The sequence below is a fragment of the Argiope bruennichi genome, chromosome X1, assembly GCF_947563725.1.
Source record: "Argiope bruennichi chromosome X1, qqArgBrue1.1, whole genome shotgun sequence".
Taxonomy (NCBI): domain Eukaryota; kingdom Metazoa; phylum Arthropoda; class Arachnida; order Araneae; family Araneidae; genus Argiope; species Argiope bruennichi.
The window spans coordinates 120,067,319-120,086,116 of NC_079162.1; the positions used below are offsets into that span (position 1 = coordinate 120,067,319).

The 18,798-nt window shown below is 30.2% G+C and overlaps 1 protein-coding gene across 1 annotated transcript; it reads left to right on the forward strand.

Annotated features, from left to right (window-relative positions):
* Positions 1-3,485: 3,485 nt before the first annotated feature.
* On the forward strand, positions 3,486-9,547 carry LOC129959384 (uncharacterized). The gene is made up of 4 exons (XM_056072204.1): positions 3,486-3,587; positions 4,503-5,547; positions 5,765-7,354; positions 9,420-9,547. Exons 1-4 carry the CDS (start codon positions 3,486-3,488, stop codon positions 9,545-9,547), a joined length of 2,865 nt encoding a protein of 954 aa, XP_055928179.1.
* Positions 9,548-18,798: the final 9,251 nt, after the last annotated feature.

Genomic DNA, 18,798 nt, shown 5'->3' on the forward strand with positions numbered 1-18,798 from the left:
TAAACCTTTACTAAAATACATGCTATTAGATTCGTATAATTATACTATTTTTATATTTATGCTGTAACATGTTCTTATGCAGAGATCTAATTAGTTTTAGAATTATTTTAAAATTTTGAAAAAAAATCGCAATAACCTTTACGGTTAACGTAATGTTACATGCGAATATTTTATTTTTTCTTAGAATTCTTATTCAATTTCAGATGCAAAGTATTTTGTGGCAATTTCCAGTATTTTTTGCTTATAAGGAATATTAAATATACTATTTTAATAGACTTTTAGGATACGCATTCCATTTTTAAAAATTAAATTTCGTAAAATTATATTATTTTTTCATCTACTCAGAATAAATGTATGTTGTGCAAATACATTTATTCTGAGTAAGGAGAAAACAAGGACCTTAATATAATTAGTAGCCATAAGTTAGGAAAATGTTTCTCGTTTAGACTGGGAAATGTGAGGAAAATTTTTTTCTGTAGCCGTCCTGTTACTGTAAATTTATAAGTGCCTCTGAGCTATAGCCCACTTACTTCATTGTGTAAGACGGCTCTGATCATATGGTATATTTTAACCTCAATAATTACAAATTTCCACAATTTAGCGTGTTTTTATTATTATTTAGAATCTTCATCTAGTAAAAAATTTTAAATATGCATTTTAGGACATCTTGTTCCATTGACTGATTTTATCCAAAATTTGACACAATTCAGTTGCTTTATTGTCTGGACTACATCATTTTCGTAATACTTGCTGTCGAGAGTGTTTTTTCTCATCTTTAACTATGTTTCTTTTTAAATGAATAAAAAGAAAAAAAGGAATATAGGATAAAAAGAAATGTTTGAACTTTTGCCCTCACAGTAAAAAATATGCTTGCATATAAAGATATACTGATTTCATTGTTTTTTCTTATGATATATGGGATTTCATCACTTATGATTATCATATTTCTTAACTGTACATTATTTCTTAGATTCAAGATGATTTTGGTTTTAGTTCTAATGAAGAAATTTGCCCCCCCCCCGATTAAGATTTAAGTAGATAGGATTAGTTTAATTAAGTCTTGTTAGTTTATGTTGTATTGGAAATTATATAAATCCTAGCAAAGAGAGTGACTTTCTTGTTATGTTCTTATTAGATTGCTCGCAATTTGCTTAGGGAAAATAAATTTTACCACCATTAACCAGAATTCTTTTTAAACAATTAAAAAGAAATTCAAGAATGCATGATGCAAAGAAAATCTTACCCGTACCAGCAGACTGCGAAACATAATTTTACGATTTTCGGACATTTTTGCTTTGAACATTAAATGTTTATCTCATTTAATTCTCGTTTTCTTTCAGAGCACTCGAGTGTCGTCCTTCTGCGGTGTTTATCCTTCACTGGGCGTTGATTAATCTGGTATCATTGGCAGGTTTGTTTGCGAAGGCGTGTCGTAAGCTGTTCGTTGGACGGGGAGGAAAATACAGATATCGTGCCACACAGAATAAGTGGTTATTCAGAGGCACGGTGCAGAGTCATTCTGGTACTTAAATATAAATTCCAGATATAGACATGATAATTTAATGATAAGAGCTTTGTATGAATATAGAACATTTAATATTTTAACAATTTATTCAAGTTTGGCATATAAATATATATAAAAATGCTATAAACGATGGTAAGTATTTATTAAAAGAGTGGCGAGTAAAAGAACTCGCTTTTGAGTAATGAAAATTTAAGTCTAGACGATTTGAAAAATAATTGATATTTTATTTGAATCACGATTATAAGGTCTTAATTACGCCCGAAATAATTTTTTCTTTATATATATATACCTGTATTCGATGTTTTTGGTGGGCAGCTGGTGGCAGCTTTAAATTTCAATTAAATATTTTGTATAATTTGCATTTAAGTATTTTGTGTTTTTGTACCTTCTTCGGGAAAATATTTTTAAACTTCAAACTTTAATGTAAATGCATAACTCATGATAATTTAGAAGCCATGCACCGTTTTATTCATTTTGCTATACATTTCCCTAAATTTCAGCCTATATATTTATTTATATCACAAAGAAGGCAACGGTATTTAAAATTGGTTGAAAAAAGTTTAAGAAACATCACACTTTAGCCACCATTGCTTGATTACGGAGTTCAATCTTAATTGCAAACACAATAAAATTTCAAAGATTTTATTAAAACCATACTTTTTATTGAAACCTACTCAACATGGAGAAATAAGCAGAGCCTTCATATCTTGATCTTCAACGATGGAATAAATCTCCTAAGAAGTATTAGTAGCAACAATGAAAGCGATTTGAGTTTCACTTTAACTATGATATATAGTGCAAGATAGACTTAAAATATTTATTTTTAAATTTAAAACACATTTATACCATAAAAATAATAGGCATCATTGAAAAGATAATTTTTTGAATTGTAATTTGATACAATAATTGTTTTTATACCGTAATATTTTTGAAAATTATCACTGAAAGACGCCAAAACTAGGCTTAAATCTTAATTAATTAAACTTCTCATTTAAATTTTTAAAGTCGCTCCGAATTGTGCATTTCTATCCTCCAAAGTATGTATATGCCAAATTTGGTAGCTTTATGTGAAATAGTCTGATCTGTACAGCGATCGTTTTGATCGCATAAACACTGAAGTAAACGCATTCATTTTTTTTAAAGTAGGGATTGTGAAATCTTTATTTCCTACGCTTAGAGTTTACCCTAGTCGAAACTGAGATGCTCATTTAAAATTAAGCTAAAATTTCCTTTTGATGCATCCTTGTGAATGCATCCTTGTCCTGGATGCATTCACATACCCTCTCTTCTCCTGTTTTCTGCCTTCCTTGTGAGCGCGTACTTCCTGGTCAAGGATTTAATTAAAAATAATTGTTAGAGTTTTGACTCCCTCCGGTGGAGAAAAGGGGAAATTCTGTTCCCCTAACCAGATGCATTTGAGACGCCGACCCGGCGACATGTACATACTCTCTCTCCCGTCTTTTGTGTTGTGATGTGTTTGTGTGGTAGCTTAGAAATGTCCGTGCCCATATATGCGTGAAAATAAACCTATGAAAGTTCAACTCCTGCTTCGTCATTTATGGAATTGTCATGCACTGACTGAACATCGTGGTGTACCCTGGACGTGATACGTTGAAATTTGGAAATTGAAATTTTTTTGGAAAGCGTGACAATTTGGAGGAAGCACAGTGAGGAGCTGAAACCAGAGGTGGGCACATTTATTATTTGTTCTAAGCTTTCTTGAATTATTAAGTTTAAAATGGATATTAATAGATTAAAGGAAAAAAGGAAAGGATTACGTACTATCTTCACGAAACATTTAACTAAAATAAAAAATTCCTTAAGCAGAGAAATTTGTAATGAATATACGAAAGAAACAAAAATTAATGAGCTTGTGAGTTTGAAAGCTCAGCTCACGGAAAAATTGAAGGATTTAATTAGCTTGGATGAGAGTATTCAATTAATTATAGATTTAAGCGAAATGGAAGGAGAAATTGAGTTATGCGAAGATTACAAAGACAAAGCAATCGAACTAACATCTAAACTAGAAAGACAAATTGAAAATTTGAGGGATATTCCACAAGTAAGGACAAACAGTCCAGTTACAAATAATGCGGAAAATGTTATCCCCTTAAGAAATCAGAGTGTTAATTTACCGAAATTAAATATACAAACTTTTGAGGGCGATTGCAGTCAATTTATAGATTTTTGGAATTCCTTTGAAGTCGCAATTCATAAAAATGATTCATTAACAAAAATTGAGAAATTTACTTATCTAAAAACGTATCTTCGTGGAATTGCCTTAAATGCTGTATTGGGATTTTCATTAACTGAGCAAAATTATGATGCGTCGATACAGTTATTAAAAGAAAGATTTGGCCGAACAGATATAATCATATCTTCTCATATGCATAAACTTTTATTGATTGATCCAGAAAAAACTTGCTCAAATGAAACAGGCTTAAGAAAAATGTACGATGCAATAGAAACCCAAATTAGATCGTTGCAATCATTAAATGTAGCTACAGGTACCTATAGTAATCTATTGTGCCCTGTAATATTACAAAAGCTACCCGAAGAATTAAATTTAAACTATAATCGTCACCGTAGGGCAGGTGAATTATTTGATATCACTAATTTAGTAGAATTCTTAAGAATAGAAGTAGAGTGCAGGGAAGCTTCTTTATTAATAGCAAACCCTAAAATTTCTAATGTAAAGGAGTATTCATTTAGAAGCAAACCTGATCAAGGTTACAAAAATAGATATTCTTCGCATACGAATGCCTTAACGACACACGCTAATTCATTTCACCATAAATCTGAATCGAATCGTAAATTTAATCCAAAAAGAAACTATTATCCTTCTTCCGATGAAATAATGAGTAATCAAAAATGTATCTTTTGTACTGAAAAACACATGAGCCATGATTGCTCCGTTAATGTTAATGAAAAGAAAAAATCGTTAATGGCTAAGGGAAAATGCTTTGTATGTTTTCAGAATCACATAAGAAAATTCTGCAATAGTAACTATCAATGTAAGCTCTGTGGTTCTTTTTCGCATAATTCCTTAATTTGCGAAGGACAGCAACCCGATACCGTAACTAAGAATATTTCTCCTCCAGTCGAAGAAGGGACTTCTATCCCCAAAGAAAATAATACCGCTTCTACCATGGTATCTTTCAGCACCGAACAAAATAAAAGAAAAAATAGGGTCCCTAGATCGGTTTTATTACAAACATTTTCAGCTGTGGTGACCGGACGAAGGGGGAGTAGGACGCACCTGCGTTGCATGTTGGATTGCGGGGCCAATAAATCCTTCATCTTGAGAGGGGTGGTAGAGGAATTGGGATTGAAAACAGTGGGCAGGGAAGTTCTAATAGCTATTCACACTTTCGGAAGTAAAACCGCTGAGCGTCGTGCTTACGATATAGTGGAGATTACGTTAAGGAATGTACAACACCCGACTCGGTGTGTTAAAATACAAGCGGTTGTTAATGACTCGATTACGTCGGCGAAAATTCATACTCCATCGCAGTTTGTTAGAAACATAGCGTTCAAAAAGGGAATTGAGTTAGCAGATGTTAGTACTTCTGAGAGGATTGATGTTTTGATTGGTTCGGATTATATTTCAGAGATTTTAGGCGAAAGGAATATAAGGATTAGTAAAAGATTGATTGCAGCTGATAGTATTTTCGGATATTTGCTACTGGGAAAGGAGATGGGAATTGATTGTAAGGAGATATCTGCTAACCATTTGATCGTCGAGGGTGAGGAATCGAGCTTTGATAGGGTAAAAGATTTGTGGTTATTAGAAACGATTCGGATAAATATGGATAAAGAAACATTTAAATCTTTTCAACAAAATACGACGTATAAAGACAAAAGATACGAAACTCGTTTGTTATGGAAGGAGGATAATAAGGCATTGCGCAGTAATTATGGAATTGCGAAACGTCGTTTATTCGGTTTAAGCAAAACATTAAGTAAAAACAAAGAATTATTTGTTAAATACGATGGCATCATTAAGGAACACTTAAGAGAAGGTATTATAGAACGAGTACATTTGAATTTAGACCAAAATATAAACACTGGTTATTTTCTTCCACATCATGCTGTAGTGCGAGAACGGAAGGATAGTACAAAGGTTAGGATTGTCTTTGACGCATCATCAAAGGGAAAAGGCGCGTTATCATTAAACGATTGTTTAGAGAGCGGACCGAACTTAAATCCTGATTTACTTGAAATCTTGTTACGGTTTAGGTTACACAAAATTGCATTTAGTGCAGATATTCAGCGCGTTTTTAGAAGTAGGGATCGCCGAGGAAGATAGGCAGTTTTTAAAATTCTTATGGATAAAAGAGGATTGTCCTAATCCCGGTTTCAGCCCTCACAATATTGAAATATTCCAATATAAAAGAGTCACCTTTGGAGTGAAATGCAGCCCATTCTTACTTGCCGCAGTTATTAAACTGCATTTAGAAAAATTCGAAAGTGAATATGAAGAAGCATGTAAAATGTTGAGCTATTTGTACGTAGATGACCTAGCAGCTGGCACGTCAAGCGTTTCCGAAGCTATAAAATTGAGCAAAGAAATGATTTACATTCTAAGTCAGGCCAGCATGAATCTTCGAAGATGGGCTACGAACTCCCCAATTCTAAATGAAGCTTGGAAACAAGCTAATGTTGACCGTCGTGAAACATCCGAAGAATTAGGTGTGCCATTAAAAATTCTTGGACTCATTTGGGACAATATCAACGATAAATTTACTATAGACATTCATCAAATTTCTAAGATGAAGGACAGTAATCTTTCGAAGCGTTTGATTCTGAGCATCTGTGGGATGCTGTTTGATCCATTGGGGATGATAACCCCTTTTACTGTCAGAATGAAGTTGTTACTTCAGAACACCTGGGAACGGGAGCTGAAATGGGATGAACCACTACCACCGGACATTCAAGAGACATTTCTGTCATGGCTGGATGAGATAAAAACTATCCCCCAGATTTCTTTGCCTCGTCCTTACTTCCTTGATGCAGAGACTCCAATGGCTGAAATTCGCATTTTCTCCGATGCAAGCCCAAAGGCTTATGGTTGTGTGGCCTACTTCAGGAAAGTGACCAACTTGAAGGTGAGCTCCAGTTTCATAGTGGCGAAATGCCGCCTATCTCCATTGAAAAAATTGAATCTGCCCAGACTTGAACTCATGGGAGCCCTTGTTTCTGCCAGATTAGCAGAATACTTAAAACGAGCATTTCCCTGGATTACATCTGACCACATCTTCTTCTGGTCGGATTCGCAAATCAGCCTTCATTGGATAAAAGGAGACCCTCTACGATGGAAGGAGTTTGTGAGAAATCGCGTACGGGAGATCCAGGAGAAAACCAATCGAGACCAGTGGAATTACTGCAGAGGAAAGACGAACCCCGCAGACAAGTTAACCCGAGGACTGTCTATCCGAGTGTTAGCGCAAGATGATGTTTGGTGGTATGGTCCAGACTGGTTGTTTAACCCAGATCTATGCCTTGACAACACAGTGAGCAGCGAATTCAACGAAATTGAAGTAGCAAACGAACTAAAGAAGGACTATGTTCCAGCGAGCAACCTAGTAATGACTGTAACCGGAACTAATTGTGATGATTTTCTCGACAAACTTCTCAAAATCACAAATGACAATGTAAAACTGATTTGTATTATTTCATATATTTTTAGATTTTCAGCTAATTGCAGGCACCCTCAGTCAAGGACTGCAGGGCCCATTACGACTGATGAAAGAATTCACGCAGAAAACCAATCAATCCGAATGGTTCAACGTGGTAAGTTTAAGGAGGAAATTAGAGATTTGAAAGGAGGTAAGAATGTTTCAAAGAAAAGTAAACTGTCAACCTTAAATGTATTTTTGGACGAAAATGATATTCTAAGAGTAGGAGGCAGATTAAAAAATTCCAAATTAAATGTTTATTCAAAATATCCTATTGTGTTACCGTCAAATCATATTTTAACTTACAATATTTTAGTGCATTATCATAAGAAATATTTACATTTGGGAGCACAGGCTTTGTTGTATCAAGTACGTCAGAAATTTTGGCCAATCAATGGTAAACATAATAGAATAAAAAGGTGATATTTAATTGCATTACTTGTGTGAAAAACAAACCTGTTTTAACATCTCAATTAATGGGTGATTTACCAGCTGATCGCGTAATCCCTAATCATGTATTCAACATTACTGGTATTGACTTTGCTGGCTTATTCTTCTTAAAATTCAAAAATCAGAGAAAAGGTATATTGAACAAAGTTTATGTTGTAATTTATGTGTGCTTATGTACTAAAGCCTTGCATCTTGATTTCGTAACAGATCAAACATCTGACTGTTTTATTGCAAGTTTAAAGCGTTTCTTTGGAAGGAGAGGTAAATGTGCAAAAATTCTTACCGACAATTCCAAAACATTTGTCGGTGCAAACAAAGAACTTAAAAGGCTGTATAATCTTGTCAACTCTCCTGATCAATGTTTAAGTGAATTTTTAATTTCAGAATCTATTGAATGGAAGTTCATTCCACCTAAATCCCCGAATTTCGGAGGTATTTGGGAAGCCGGAGTAAAATCCTTTAAATTTCATTTAAAACGCGTACTAGGAAATCAAAACTAACTCTGGAAGAATTCCTAACAATTTTGGCTGAAATTGAAGGTGTCCTAAATTCTAGACCCCTTACTCCACTATCTCCAGAATTCGACAATTTTGAAACTTTGTCACCTGGTCATTTTTTGATTGGCAGACCAATTAATGGAATTGCCGAACCATTGTTAATTAACTTAAATGCTGGAAATGGAAATTCAATAAGAATGATGTAAAACTCGGAACACTTGTTCTGATAAAAAATGAAAATTTACCTGGAACAAAGTGGTTGTTAGGAAGAATTACTGAAGTTTTCCCAGGTAATGACAACCAAATTAGAGTAGTCAATATTAAATTACCAAATGGCAATATAATAAAACGAAATGTTCGTGATGTAGCTATTTTACCCTCTGGAAATGAAGTGTATTAATGTTATTGTTATTTGTTTTAGTTTATAATGTATATATAATGGAATTTAAGTATCAGAATTGTATTTGTATTTATACTGATTGTATAATTTGTATTTTTGTGAATTTATTGTTTTATTGTAACTATTGTATGCAGTTTTATGAAGGTCTTCATCCGGGGGGTGGATGTTAGAGTTTTGACTCCCTCCGGTGGAGAAAAGGGGAAATTCTGTTCCCCTAACCAGATGTACTCGAGACGCCGACCCGGCGACATGTACATACTCACTCTCCCGTCTTTTGTGTTGTGATGTGTTTGTGTGGTAGCTTAGAAATGTCTGTGTCCATATATGTGTGAAAATAAACCTATGAAAGTTCAACTCCTGCTTCGTCATTTATGGAATTGTCATGCACTGACTGAACAATAATAATTAAGAAATATCTAAAAACTGAGCTTCATACCTGATTATCATGAAAGAATAAAGCTTTCATTGAAAGAACTCTACGCCTGCTTCACTTAAGTCTTATTACTACTTCAGATCATTCGCCAGCAGTTTGAAGAATTTGTTTTTTCGCGTAAAAAAGCGACAGCTTACATGAGAGTCGCTGGTGAATGTATTTGAAATCATATTTCTTTTTGAAGATTTACATCAAAACTCTTCATTGTTGTGGAATTCAAGCTAATTTCATTGTTACATCAATTTATTTAATCACATTTTCTTTTGCCTTAGTTAAAGGTATGTTTGAAGAAGTATTTTTCTTTCATACATTATCTTTAAAGAAGATTTTTACTTGTAGTTTGATGCTACACACTTTTTAACACACATTTCTCTATAGCGAAATGATTTTTAATTTATTTGATAAATTTTCTATATTGAAATATTTCCTTGTAAAGTGTTCAACAAGAAAATTGGGCACTTTCGTAACTTCACATCTTCCGTTCATTATCGCATCTTCACAAAACTGGCTGCAGCTGGAAATGGCTCAAAGTTACTGGTTTATTTCGATAGGCGGATTGAATAAATAGGCTAATTAACATAATTAATTAATTAGCACCTCGGATTTTTCCATTGCATCAACCAATTTTTTTTCGCACACGTGATTGTTCGTTTTCAAATAAGGCTCCAAAACATTTTGTAACTTTCTGATGAAAATTTTGAGAATTATAAAATTTCGAAAAATGACGATTTCATAGATAGAGGAAGGAGTCACTAAAACTTTTGGCAATATTTCGGAAACTATTATAAATAGCTGGAATTTTTTTAGTTCATTGAAAGAACATGATTTTTCTACACAAAGTGATTTTACTACACTGTAAATTCATATACAATAAAATTAACCTTTTATGACATGACTGTGATTAAAAAAAAGGATTTTAATGTAGTAAAATTTTGATATGGTAATAAATCTGACGTATTAAAACAAGGGAATCCTAAAAATGATGAGCATATCTGTCATAGTTTTTGAAATATTTACAAAAAAAGAAATGCTGTAAAATTCCTACTGCTTAGAGGTAACGCCTTCACACGCCTACTTGTTGAAGCATCGTATATAAATAATATACGATCACTTTATTGTTTCTATCGATCTATTTGTCGTTAAACTCGAGTTTGAAATGACGTTATGAAACCGCCTTTGAATAAATGTTGACCAGATAATTTTAATATGGAGCGTAAATAATTAATTAATTAAGTACAATGATATATATAATACATATATATATATAAGCAGAAAGAATAAGCATGTAGTTGAAATGCGATCTTTAAAAATCATTTACATTATTTATCTTTCTCCCTTTGTAAAAAGTTAATTATTAGTAGCTAGTTGGGCAAATACTGTACAGTGGAATTTATTTTATTAATTATTAAATTAAATGCAAATATCAATCAGTTATAGTAAAAATATTTTAGATTTAGGTTAAGAGTTGACAAGTAAGGTTGCAATGACCAATTTCATATTTATAAATAAAAGTCAATAGATAGTCTCAATTTTTTTAAATATTTGGAAAGGTATTTTTTATCATTGTAATAAAAAAAAAATGCTGATTTATATGTATTTTAGAGTTTTTTTTTTTTTTTTTTTTTTTCAGAATTACAACTTTTTCTGTTCTTTAAAAATGCTTTGATGATTAAGCTTATACAACATTTCATTCAACCAGAGCTTTTTTTATTTATTATTTTGGCACAGATTTTGGGAAACAATTAATGAGACAGACTTTTTTAGATGAATTTCGTCCAAAATTTGATTCAAATTAATAATTTTGATCTAGAGATCACATTACAAATTTCATTCTTCCAACTCGTTCCGTTTTTGCTCACAGACAGGCGAGTATAATTTCAAATATTCTTTCTTTCGGGCTCAGAATGGTCTGAAATGTGAAGATTCGTGAAAATATTGTGGTCCATTCACTTGAAGACTACAGGTTTTTGTCCTGTATAATTTTCATACGAACAAGTAAAACTTGTTTCTTCCAAATATTGTTTCATCTCAGGCAATTCTTTAGCCAGATAAGTTAAATGTCATACACCTAATTAACTTTTACTCGCATAATATGCATGATTTAAATTATTAATACTCGCATAATTTAAAATTTTATTATTATAATGTTATTAGAAATCTTTTTTTTTTTTTAAAAATATTGACATTTGCTTAAAGCATAAAACAATTAAAATATTTAAGAAAATAATTTTTAAACTTAAAATACTTAAAAAAACTTAATAATTAAAATTAAAATGACTGTTAATTTCTTAGGTCGGAATCAACAGAAAAGGCTGAATTATGAATTGATTTGAAAAGCAATGAAAATGCCTCAATATTAAAAGAAACAAGCAGTAAAATATTTATAATTTGTAAATTTATGCGCGTATTAAGGATTAATAGTGTTCATTATCCTTTTGAAATTTCTGCAAATAAAGACAAAAAAAAAAATCTTATTTAAAAAAAAAAAAAAAATTTTAATAAGATCCTCAATGGATTGGCTCTGTTTGGTGTTTTCATCAAACAAAATTAATAATGTCTCTACAACTACTGCGAAGTAGGAATAAATTTGGAATATAAAAATGTCTGCTGGATCGAATTATTGAAAAATATCAGTTTTAGTAATGGAAAAATTTCGAGATGGCAATTAATTGACTACATTAATTAACTCAGTTAATCAGTTTATTGATTGGAATAAACTTGTTCCTTCGAATCTTTTTCATCGACACTAATATTGTGAGAATGCGAAAATAAAATTTTAGAAGTGTTTTTTTTCTTTTAATCGAGGACTGGGCTTCTAAAAACTCATGCCCTTCATTAATGTTGATTTAAGTGTGATTAGCAGTGGCAACATCATTGCAATTCTAATTCAAGCTGAACAATAAAAACTGGACAATTCTCATTGCATAACATTTTTATACGAAGATAACTAAAATAAATTTTAAAAAATTCGAATGTGATTATAGTTCGTGTTTCTTCTATTTAGACGTTTTGATTTAGAAAAAATAAAAAGAAGCTTTTAGTCTACCAAAAATTTTCATTATTTAGAAAATATGTGATAATTTAAATATATTTCTAGGTTCTGTTTTTTTTTTAATTGTTTTCTTTTTCAGCTTATTGCCTGCCAAGAAACAAAAGTATTGAATTATTTATTCATCCCTCTCTTATGTACCAATTGCATTATGTATCTGCATATACACATGAAAATTATTATTGAATATTGGCTTACCTGCTCTATTTTGATTAAATTGAAGTTAAGAAGACCATACGGATTTTCTTCCCTTTCCCATATTTGCAATTAACGAACGTTTAATTTTATATATAACACTGTTTATACTCAGTTAAATAATACACGAATTTTACGAAATGAAACAAAAGTTGAAGAATTAAGGAATTATTAATGTTGCAATACATCATGAGAAAGTCCTTTCTTGTACCATAATTAATTATTTCAATAGTTCCATGAGAACACACATTATCATCCTATAATAATTTCGCTGATGATGACTAAAATTGAATAATCAAATTTTTAAAATGATACGAATAAATTTAATACCTCAGAAATGAAAGGGGAAAATTCCGCACAACTAAAGAACTTTTACTAAAATATTTGATAATTCATTTAGAAAAATTGTGTTTGCTTTAATTGGTGTTTTGAACTAATAAATTTCTAAAATATTCATTGCGTTATATTCAGATGAAAGAAGATATAATTACGAATTACTTTCTACAAACTTCTGTGTGTTGTTTTATATTACAATGTATTTTATTTTATTGCATATGTAAAATTAATACTCTTAGCAACACGTTTTCATACTGTTTCGCTCTCTCTCTCTCTCTTTCTCTCTGTTTCTTTTTGCTGTTCCAAATTTCATCATTTCCCAAATTCCTTAATAAGTAGTGAAAAGTCATCTCAGCAGTCTAAAATGATGGTAATTATTTTTTCATGGTTCAGCGTAATGTCACAAAACCTGCTTAGATAAAATGGATCTGTATCTGTACATGTCAAAATTTCCATTTAATATAAATTAACCTATACTTGTACATGAAAATTAATTCTATTTTTTTTGTGTGTGTGTGTTTCTAGTTTTTGCTTGTTCAAACTGAAGTCTTGGTGATAACTGATACACCCTTACCTTTCTCATATTTGCAATTCAAGAACATTTATTTCCAAATTTATCATTCATAGTACCCAGAAAATCAAATATATGCCTTTTACCACAGGGAAAGTAACATAAATTATTCTTGAATGATTAATATTGCAATACATGATAATTAAGTAATTAATTATACTTTTAATAGTGTTTGCATTAGTTCTTGGAGAGCATGCATTGTAGTCCACACATTTCACAATATAAAGAATTCATGCTTTTTGAATAATTTATTTACTTGAAAAATAAGATAGAAATGATTATTTTAAAACTTGATTGTGGCCCCAACTAATCGGACTAGCTACACTCTTCAAAATACTTCAGGGATTGTGAGAGAAGTATAATCGAATTTTTAATATGATCCGAAAAAATTTAATAACTCGAAAGTTAAAGAGGGAAACTCCTTAAAACTAATGAACAATCAATTAATTATTTGCTCATCCATAAATAAAATTTATCTTTTCTTAAATTCATGTTTTGAACTAATAAATTTCTGGGATATTCATTGCGTAATATTAAGATGGAAGAAGATATAATTTTGAATTACTCTGTTTAAGCTCGGAACTGGTGTTTTATAATATAATTTATTTTATTTTATGACATATAAAATTTAATAGTTTTATCAAACCGTTTTTTAACTTTCTCCCATTCTGTCTGTTTTTTCTCTCTTTTTCTGTTCCATGCTGCATGGTAATTGAGAATGATGCTGTCTGTATGCCCGAATCGACATCAAATAAAGAGCCATAGTTTCTGTTTATTTTCTTTTAAAGTAGTTTCTACTTGCGGATAAAAATTATTACAAAATTTTTGGTCCTCAGTAAAGGCTTCTTTAAATTAATAACGTCTAAAAGGCAATGAAAAGTCATCCCAGCAGAGCAAAGTGATGGTAATTAATACATTTCTCATGATTCTGTATGACTTAACAAATTCTGCTTAGATAAAAAAACAATCTCTACTTGCACATGTCACAATTTCCATGTAATATAAATCGACCTATTCTTATATACGAAAATTAATTTTAGTTTTCGACTTTCCAGTTCTAGTTTGTTTAAACTGAAGTCGTCTTAATAACAGATAATTCCTTTCCTTACCCATATTTGCAATTAAAGAGCATTTATTTTCAAATTTATTATACATTAAACTCACTAAAGTAAATATGTGCATTTTACCATCTGGAAAGTAACATAAAGAATTCATGAATGATTAATATTACAGTACACGTTATTTAAGTATTTATTTATACTTTAATTAGTGTTTTAAATAGTTCTTGGAGAGCACGCATTGTATTCTTATGATTTTATAGCTCAAAAAATTGATATTTTTTACTAATTGGAAAAATAGGCTCATATCAATTATTTTAAGACGTGCTTGCATCGCCGCTTTATCGGCCCAGCTGCTCCTTTCGAAATATTTTATTGATTGTGACGGAATTTGAATAATCATATTTATCCGAATTTATCAAATGTATCCAATAAAATAGGAACAATTTCCTACCTGAAACTTATGAACATTTAATGAAAGATATGCTTATTCATGTAAATTGATTTGCTTGTCATGTAAATCGCTTGAATTGATGTTTTAACACATAAATTTCTAACATATTCATTGCGCAGTAGGGCGACAAAAGAAGACATAATTACGAAGTACTTCCTTTAAATTTGTTTTTGATATTTTCTGCTATATACTATTTTATTATGTATGCAAAAAATAATTGTTCTTCTTTGCCTTTCTTTTTTGTTGTATATTTTATCTGCGCTATGATTGATAATTTTTCTGTCTATATGTCCCATATAGCATCCAGTCCGTTGTTTTAACTTACACTTGCGCATCAAAATTGTTACTAATCTTTTGTGAGCAGCTACTGGATTATTTAAATTAAAAATGCAATGGCTAATCAACTCCGAAACGTCGCCTCCTGAGCCGAAAGTGAGCAAAGAAATTTATACCCTGCATAAGTATATGAAAATTGTATTTAGAAACTAACAAAGGATCCCATTACCTACAGTGTGAATAATTATTTAATTATCTTAAATATTTCCGGTGAATAATTATTTGAAATCAACAATTATTATTTAAGATTATTTATTAAATTAAAATCAGTAATAGAAATTAAAATTTTTTGACTCAAATTATATCGTGTAATTATGTATATAAGTACTTGTAACAGAATTTTCTTTACATATCATACATTTGTAAAGCATATTGGCGAATATCGTGTATCATAGAAATTATAAAAATGGCATTTTATATGATTATTGCATCAATATTAAGCCGATAATATGAGCTAAAGGTCTTAAATCTGTAAAATTCATCTTTTTCTGTTTTGTCATTTAGTCGTTCCTTGGTATGAAATCTTGTGTTACCGACGAAAAAAATACATTTATATAGTATCGCTCATTACACTATTGCTCATTACCAAGTGATCATTTAACTTTATAAGAATTGAAATTTACTCCATCAGTTCTTGTACCAAGTCCAGTCCATCTTGCATATAATTCGTAAAAAGAATCAGAGATAGGCAAATAGACTAACTCACCTCTCTTGAATTTTTAATTCTCTTGCCATGATTAAAAAATAGGCATAAGAATTTTATTTGTCTGCAATAGTCAAAGATACACGATCGGTTGCTCTTTCTGAATTTATTTTTAGTTTTTGCAGATAATCTATTACTGAATTACTCAGATTTAAGAGTAATAGTATCTCATCTGATCAAGAAGATTTTAGGACAGATACAGGACCTCTACCTTCGCGTTTATACGTTTATACATGAGTTGATATAGGGTTACCCCAGTAGTACAGTTAGGTACTTTACGGTACGGAAAAAGTAAATATGTAATATGCTTATCCCAATCGGCAGAATTTGAGCTTAATACATGATTTAACATCTATTTAAACCCATTTTCTCACTAAACCATTCGATGCTGGAATGAAAAAATGGGGACTTGCCCCTAGCCTATCTTCAGAATCTTTTGTCATTTGTGACATAGAGTTAGTGTCCTTATCAGTAAAAATTATTTCTAGGATTCCGGTATACATGAATATTTCAAAAGGGCATCACACATAGTTTTATTTTAAAGATTTTTTTAATGGCACTTCTTCTAATCATCTAGCATTTTGATCAATTAAACATCGATAATATTTATGCCTTCTCTCCGAATGTGGTACAATTTTTCCAATTAAATCTACGTTTACAATATGGAAATGATATGGAGCTGCAACGACGAGTGTAATAGGAAATTTATCCGCCTATCTCTCCATACTTTTTAGTCGACATTTTCCACATGTTCTGCAATACTTTTCTGTATCTTTTAGAAACCTTTGACTTCTAAAAAGATAGTTTAATTCGTTCTCTACTTTATCTCATGTCTAAATTATTTTCATGATGAGCAGATGGTGAACTTTATCCCGATAACTTTCAGATGATACTAACTGATGCACGCGGTTCTCACAAATTTTTATCCTCGTGAAATAATAACTCATCCCGTAAAAAGAAATTATTCTTTTTTACACTAGCGTCTTTAAAGGTTTTCTTTAATGTTAAACCTTTTCTTTGCATTTCTCGAAATTTATTATGTTCTAAATACTCTTCATTACTGCTAGAATATCACTTTCGGGGATTAACTCTAACATCTGGCCCACTTTCCCCATCTAGCTGCAAAACAAAATAGTCGTCCGACCTTGAATTATTCTCATTTTTTTTTCTTCTCCCATCGGAGAGTCATTTTTCTAGCGCCAAAATATTCTCCACTTTAGATGAATTATCATACTAAAAAAAATTTTTTTCCCCATACTTTCAATCTTGTAACAAGCATTTTAAAAATTATTTCCATGCTGTCTATGGCATTTTTAGAAATTTTAGAGAAGATAGACAGCAGTAAAGTCAGAATAAGTATTGAAAGCTATTGTATTCCTGACTTCAAGAATGTTTAAAGAAAACAATTACAATTATTATTTAAGCAATATTTAATACTGTGTAGTAATTTAAAATTTTTCCATTAAATTTGTGCCTGTCTTAAAGAGTTATTTAATTTATGAATTTTTTTACAAACAGTTCACTCTTTTTAATTCTGTTTACCTCTTTTTGACAAACACATCGTTTTATGCATTTTTGTTATTTTATCTTTATTCATATACTTCTTAGTATTTAATTTAGATATAATTAGCTAATGATTTAATTAGTGCTAAGAAACAGAATTATTGATTTTTTCGAGAGTTCATAGAATTATATCTTAAAAATTTTTTAAAAAGAGAAAATAATTGCTGTAATTTCTAAATATTCATAATTATCATGAAATATGTATTGGACAATAGAATATAGAAATAGTTCTTGTTTCATACCAATCTTTAAAAGAATTAACTAAAATTTGTAGAAACATCCTGCACTGTTTATTACTTTTAAAGTTTACTTTTTATTACTTTTGAAAGTTTGCTTCATGATACTGTTAATGTGTAGATATAATTATTATTTAAATAGATTTTTTAAATAGGGGATCTTTTTTCATGAAATTCAGTTGACAATGCATTCAGATATTGAGTGTTTAGCTTTTTTCTCAGTGCTGTGAAAATTTTTAAAAATCTTGTATTAGAAACGATGATTGAATATTATATTTCTTTTTGTGTTTTTATATGGTTATATTTTATTATTATGAATGTTATTGAAATATGTTGGTTATATTAAATATAGCACCTTTATAAACTGTCTTGCTAAATAATCACTTGAACAAATATCGAAAAAGAAATTGCATTCTATACATAGAAGAAAATTGCTGCATTTAGAGATATTTGAAAATAACATCACAGTATTTATGATTTGTGTAGAATAGTACTTGTGATATTAAATCAGAATAGATATAAATTTTCCACTTTCTTTTTGTTTCTTATATTAATTGCTTTAAGTAGATTAAGAAAATTAATGTAAAAGATTAATTTTTTAACACTTCAAATGAAGAGTTTGTACTATAATAATTCTTAGTATTTTAGATAGGTTTCCTATTCATTCTTTTATTGACTAATTCTGTGTTTAATTTTAAAATATTATAGAATTCATTTCAAGTCATTTCTTGTTTGTGATTAAATTGGCTAATGATCTATGTTGCCTTGAAACAAATATTTCATATTGAATAGAACGTATATTCATTTTATAAATGATAAATATGTGTATGCGCAAAAAGATTTGTATTATAAGTTATAGGTATGAATTAAAATGGCCTTTTCAAATATCCAGTTAAAGTTCTGGCAAATTTAAACAAATGTTTTCAAGTGAATTACTGATAGAAATTCTTCACCATTTTGCATTGGTATTGTTTTAAATAAAATCATTGGTCCTTCAAATAGAAATAAAGTTCTTCCTTTAGTCAATAACATGTAATAAAATAATTTTTAATAAAATTATAAATATATAATAACTTTTCTTTATTTAAAAGATGAGATTGTGATTTCGATAACATAGTCATTTCTCAAAAGAATTGGGGATATTCCTTAAGTCTTTTATTATAGTATTATAAAACTATTGTCTATTAATAATATAGTTTTATTAATTAAATTGCAAGTTGTTCAGTGTTATTTTTAAGTGTTTCTGTAACTAACAGAAATGAATAAAAAATGTTGTATTACAAAGGAATTTAAATAAACATTTCATTCATCAGT

Coding starts and splice junctions, on each gene's coding strand:
- LOC129959384 (XM_056072204.1), top strand. CDS start 3,486: ATGGAAGGAGAAATTGAGTTATGCGAAGATTACAAAGACAAAGCAATC. Junction 5,548..5,764: donor TAAGGAACACTTAAGAGAAG/GTATTATAGAAC, acceptor GTTACGGTTTAG/GTTACACAAAATTGCATTTA. Junction 7,355..9,419: donor AATTAGAGATTTGAAAGGAG/GTAAGAATGTTT, acceptor TTCCTTGTAAAG/TGTTCAACAAGAAAATTGGG.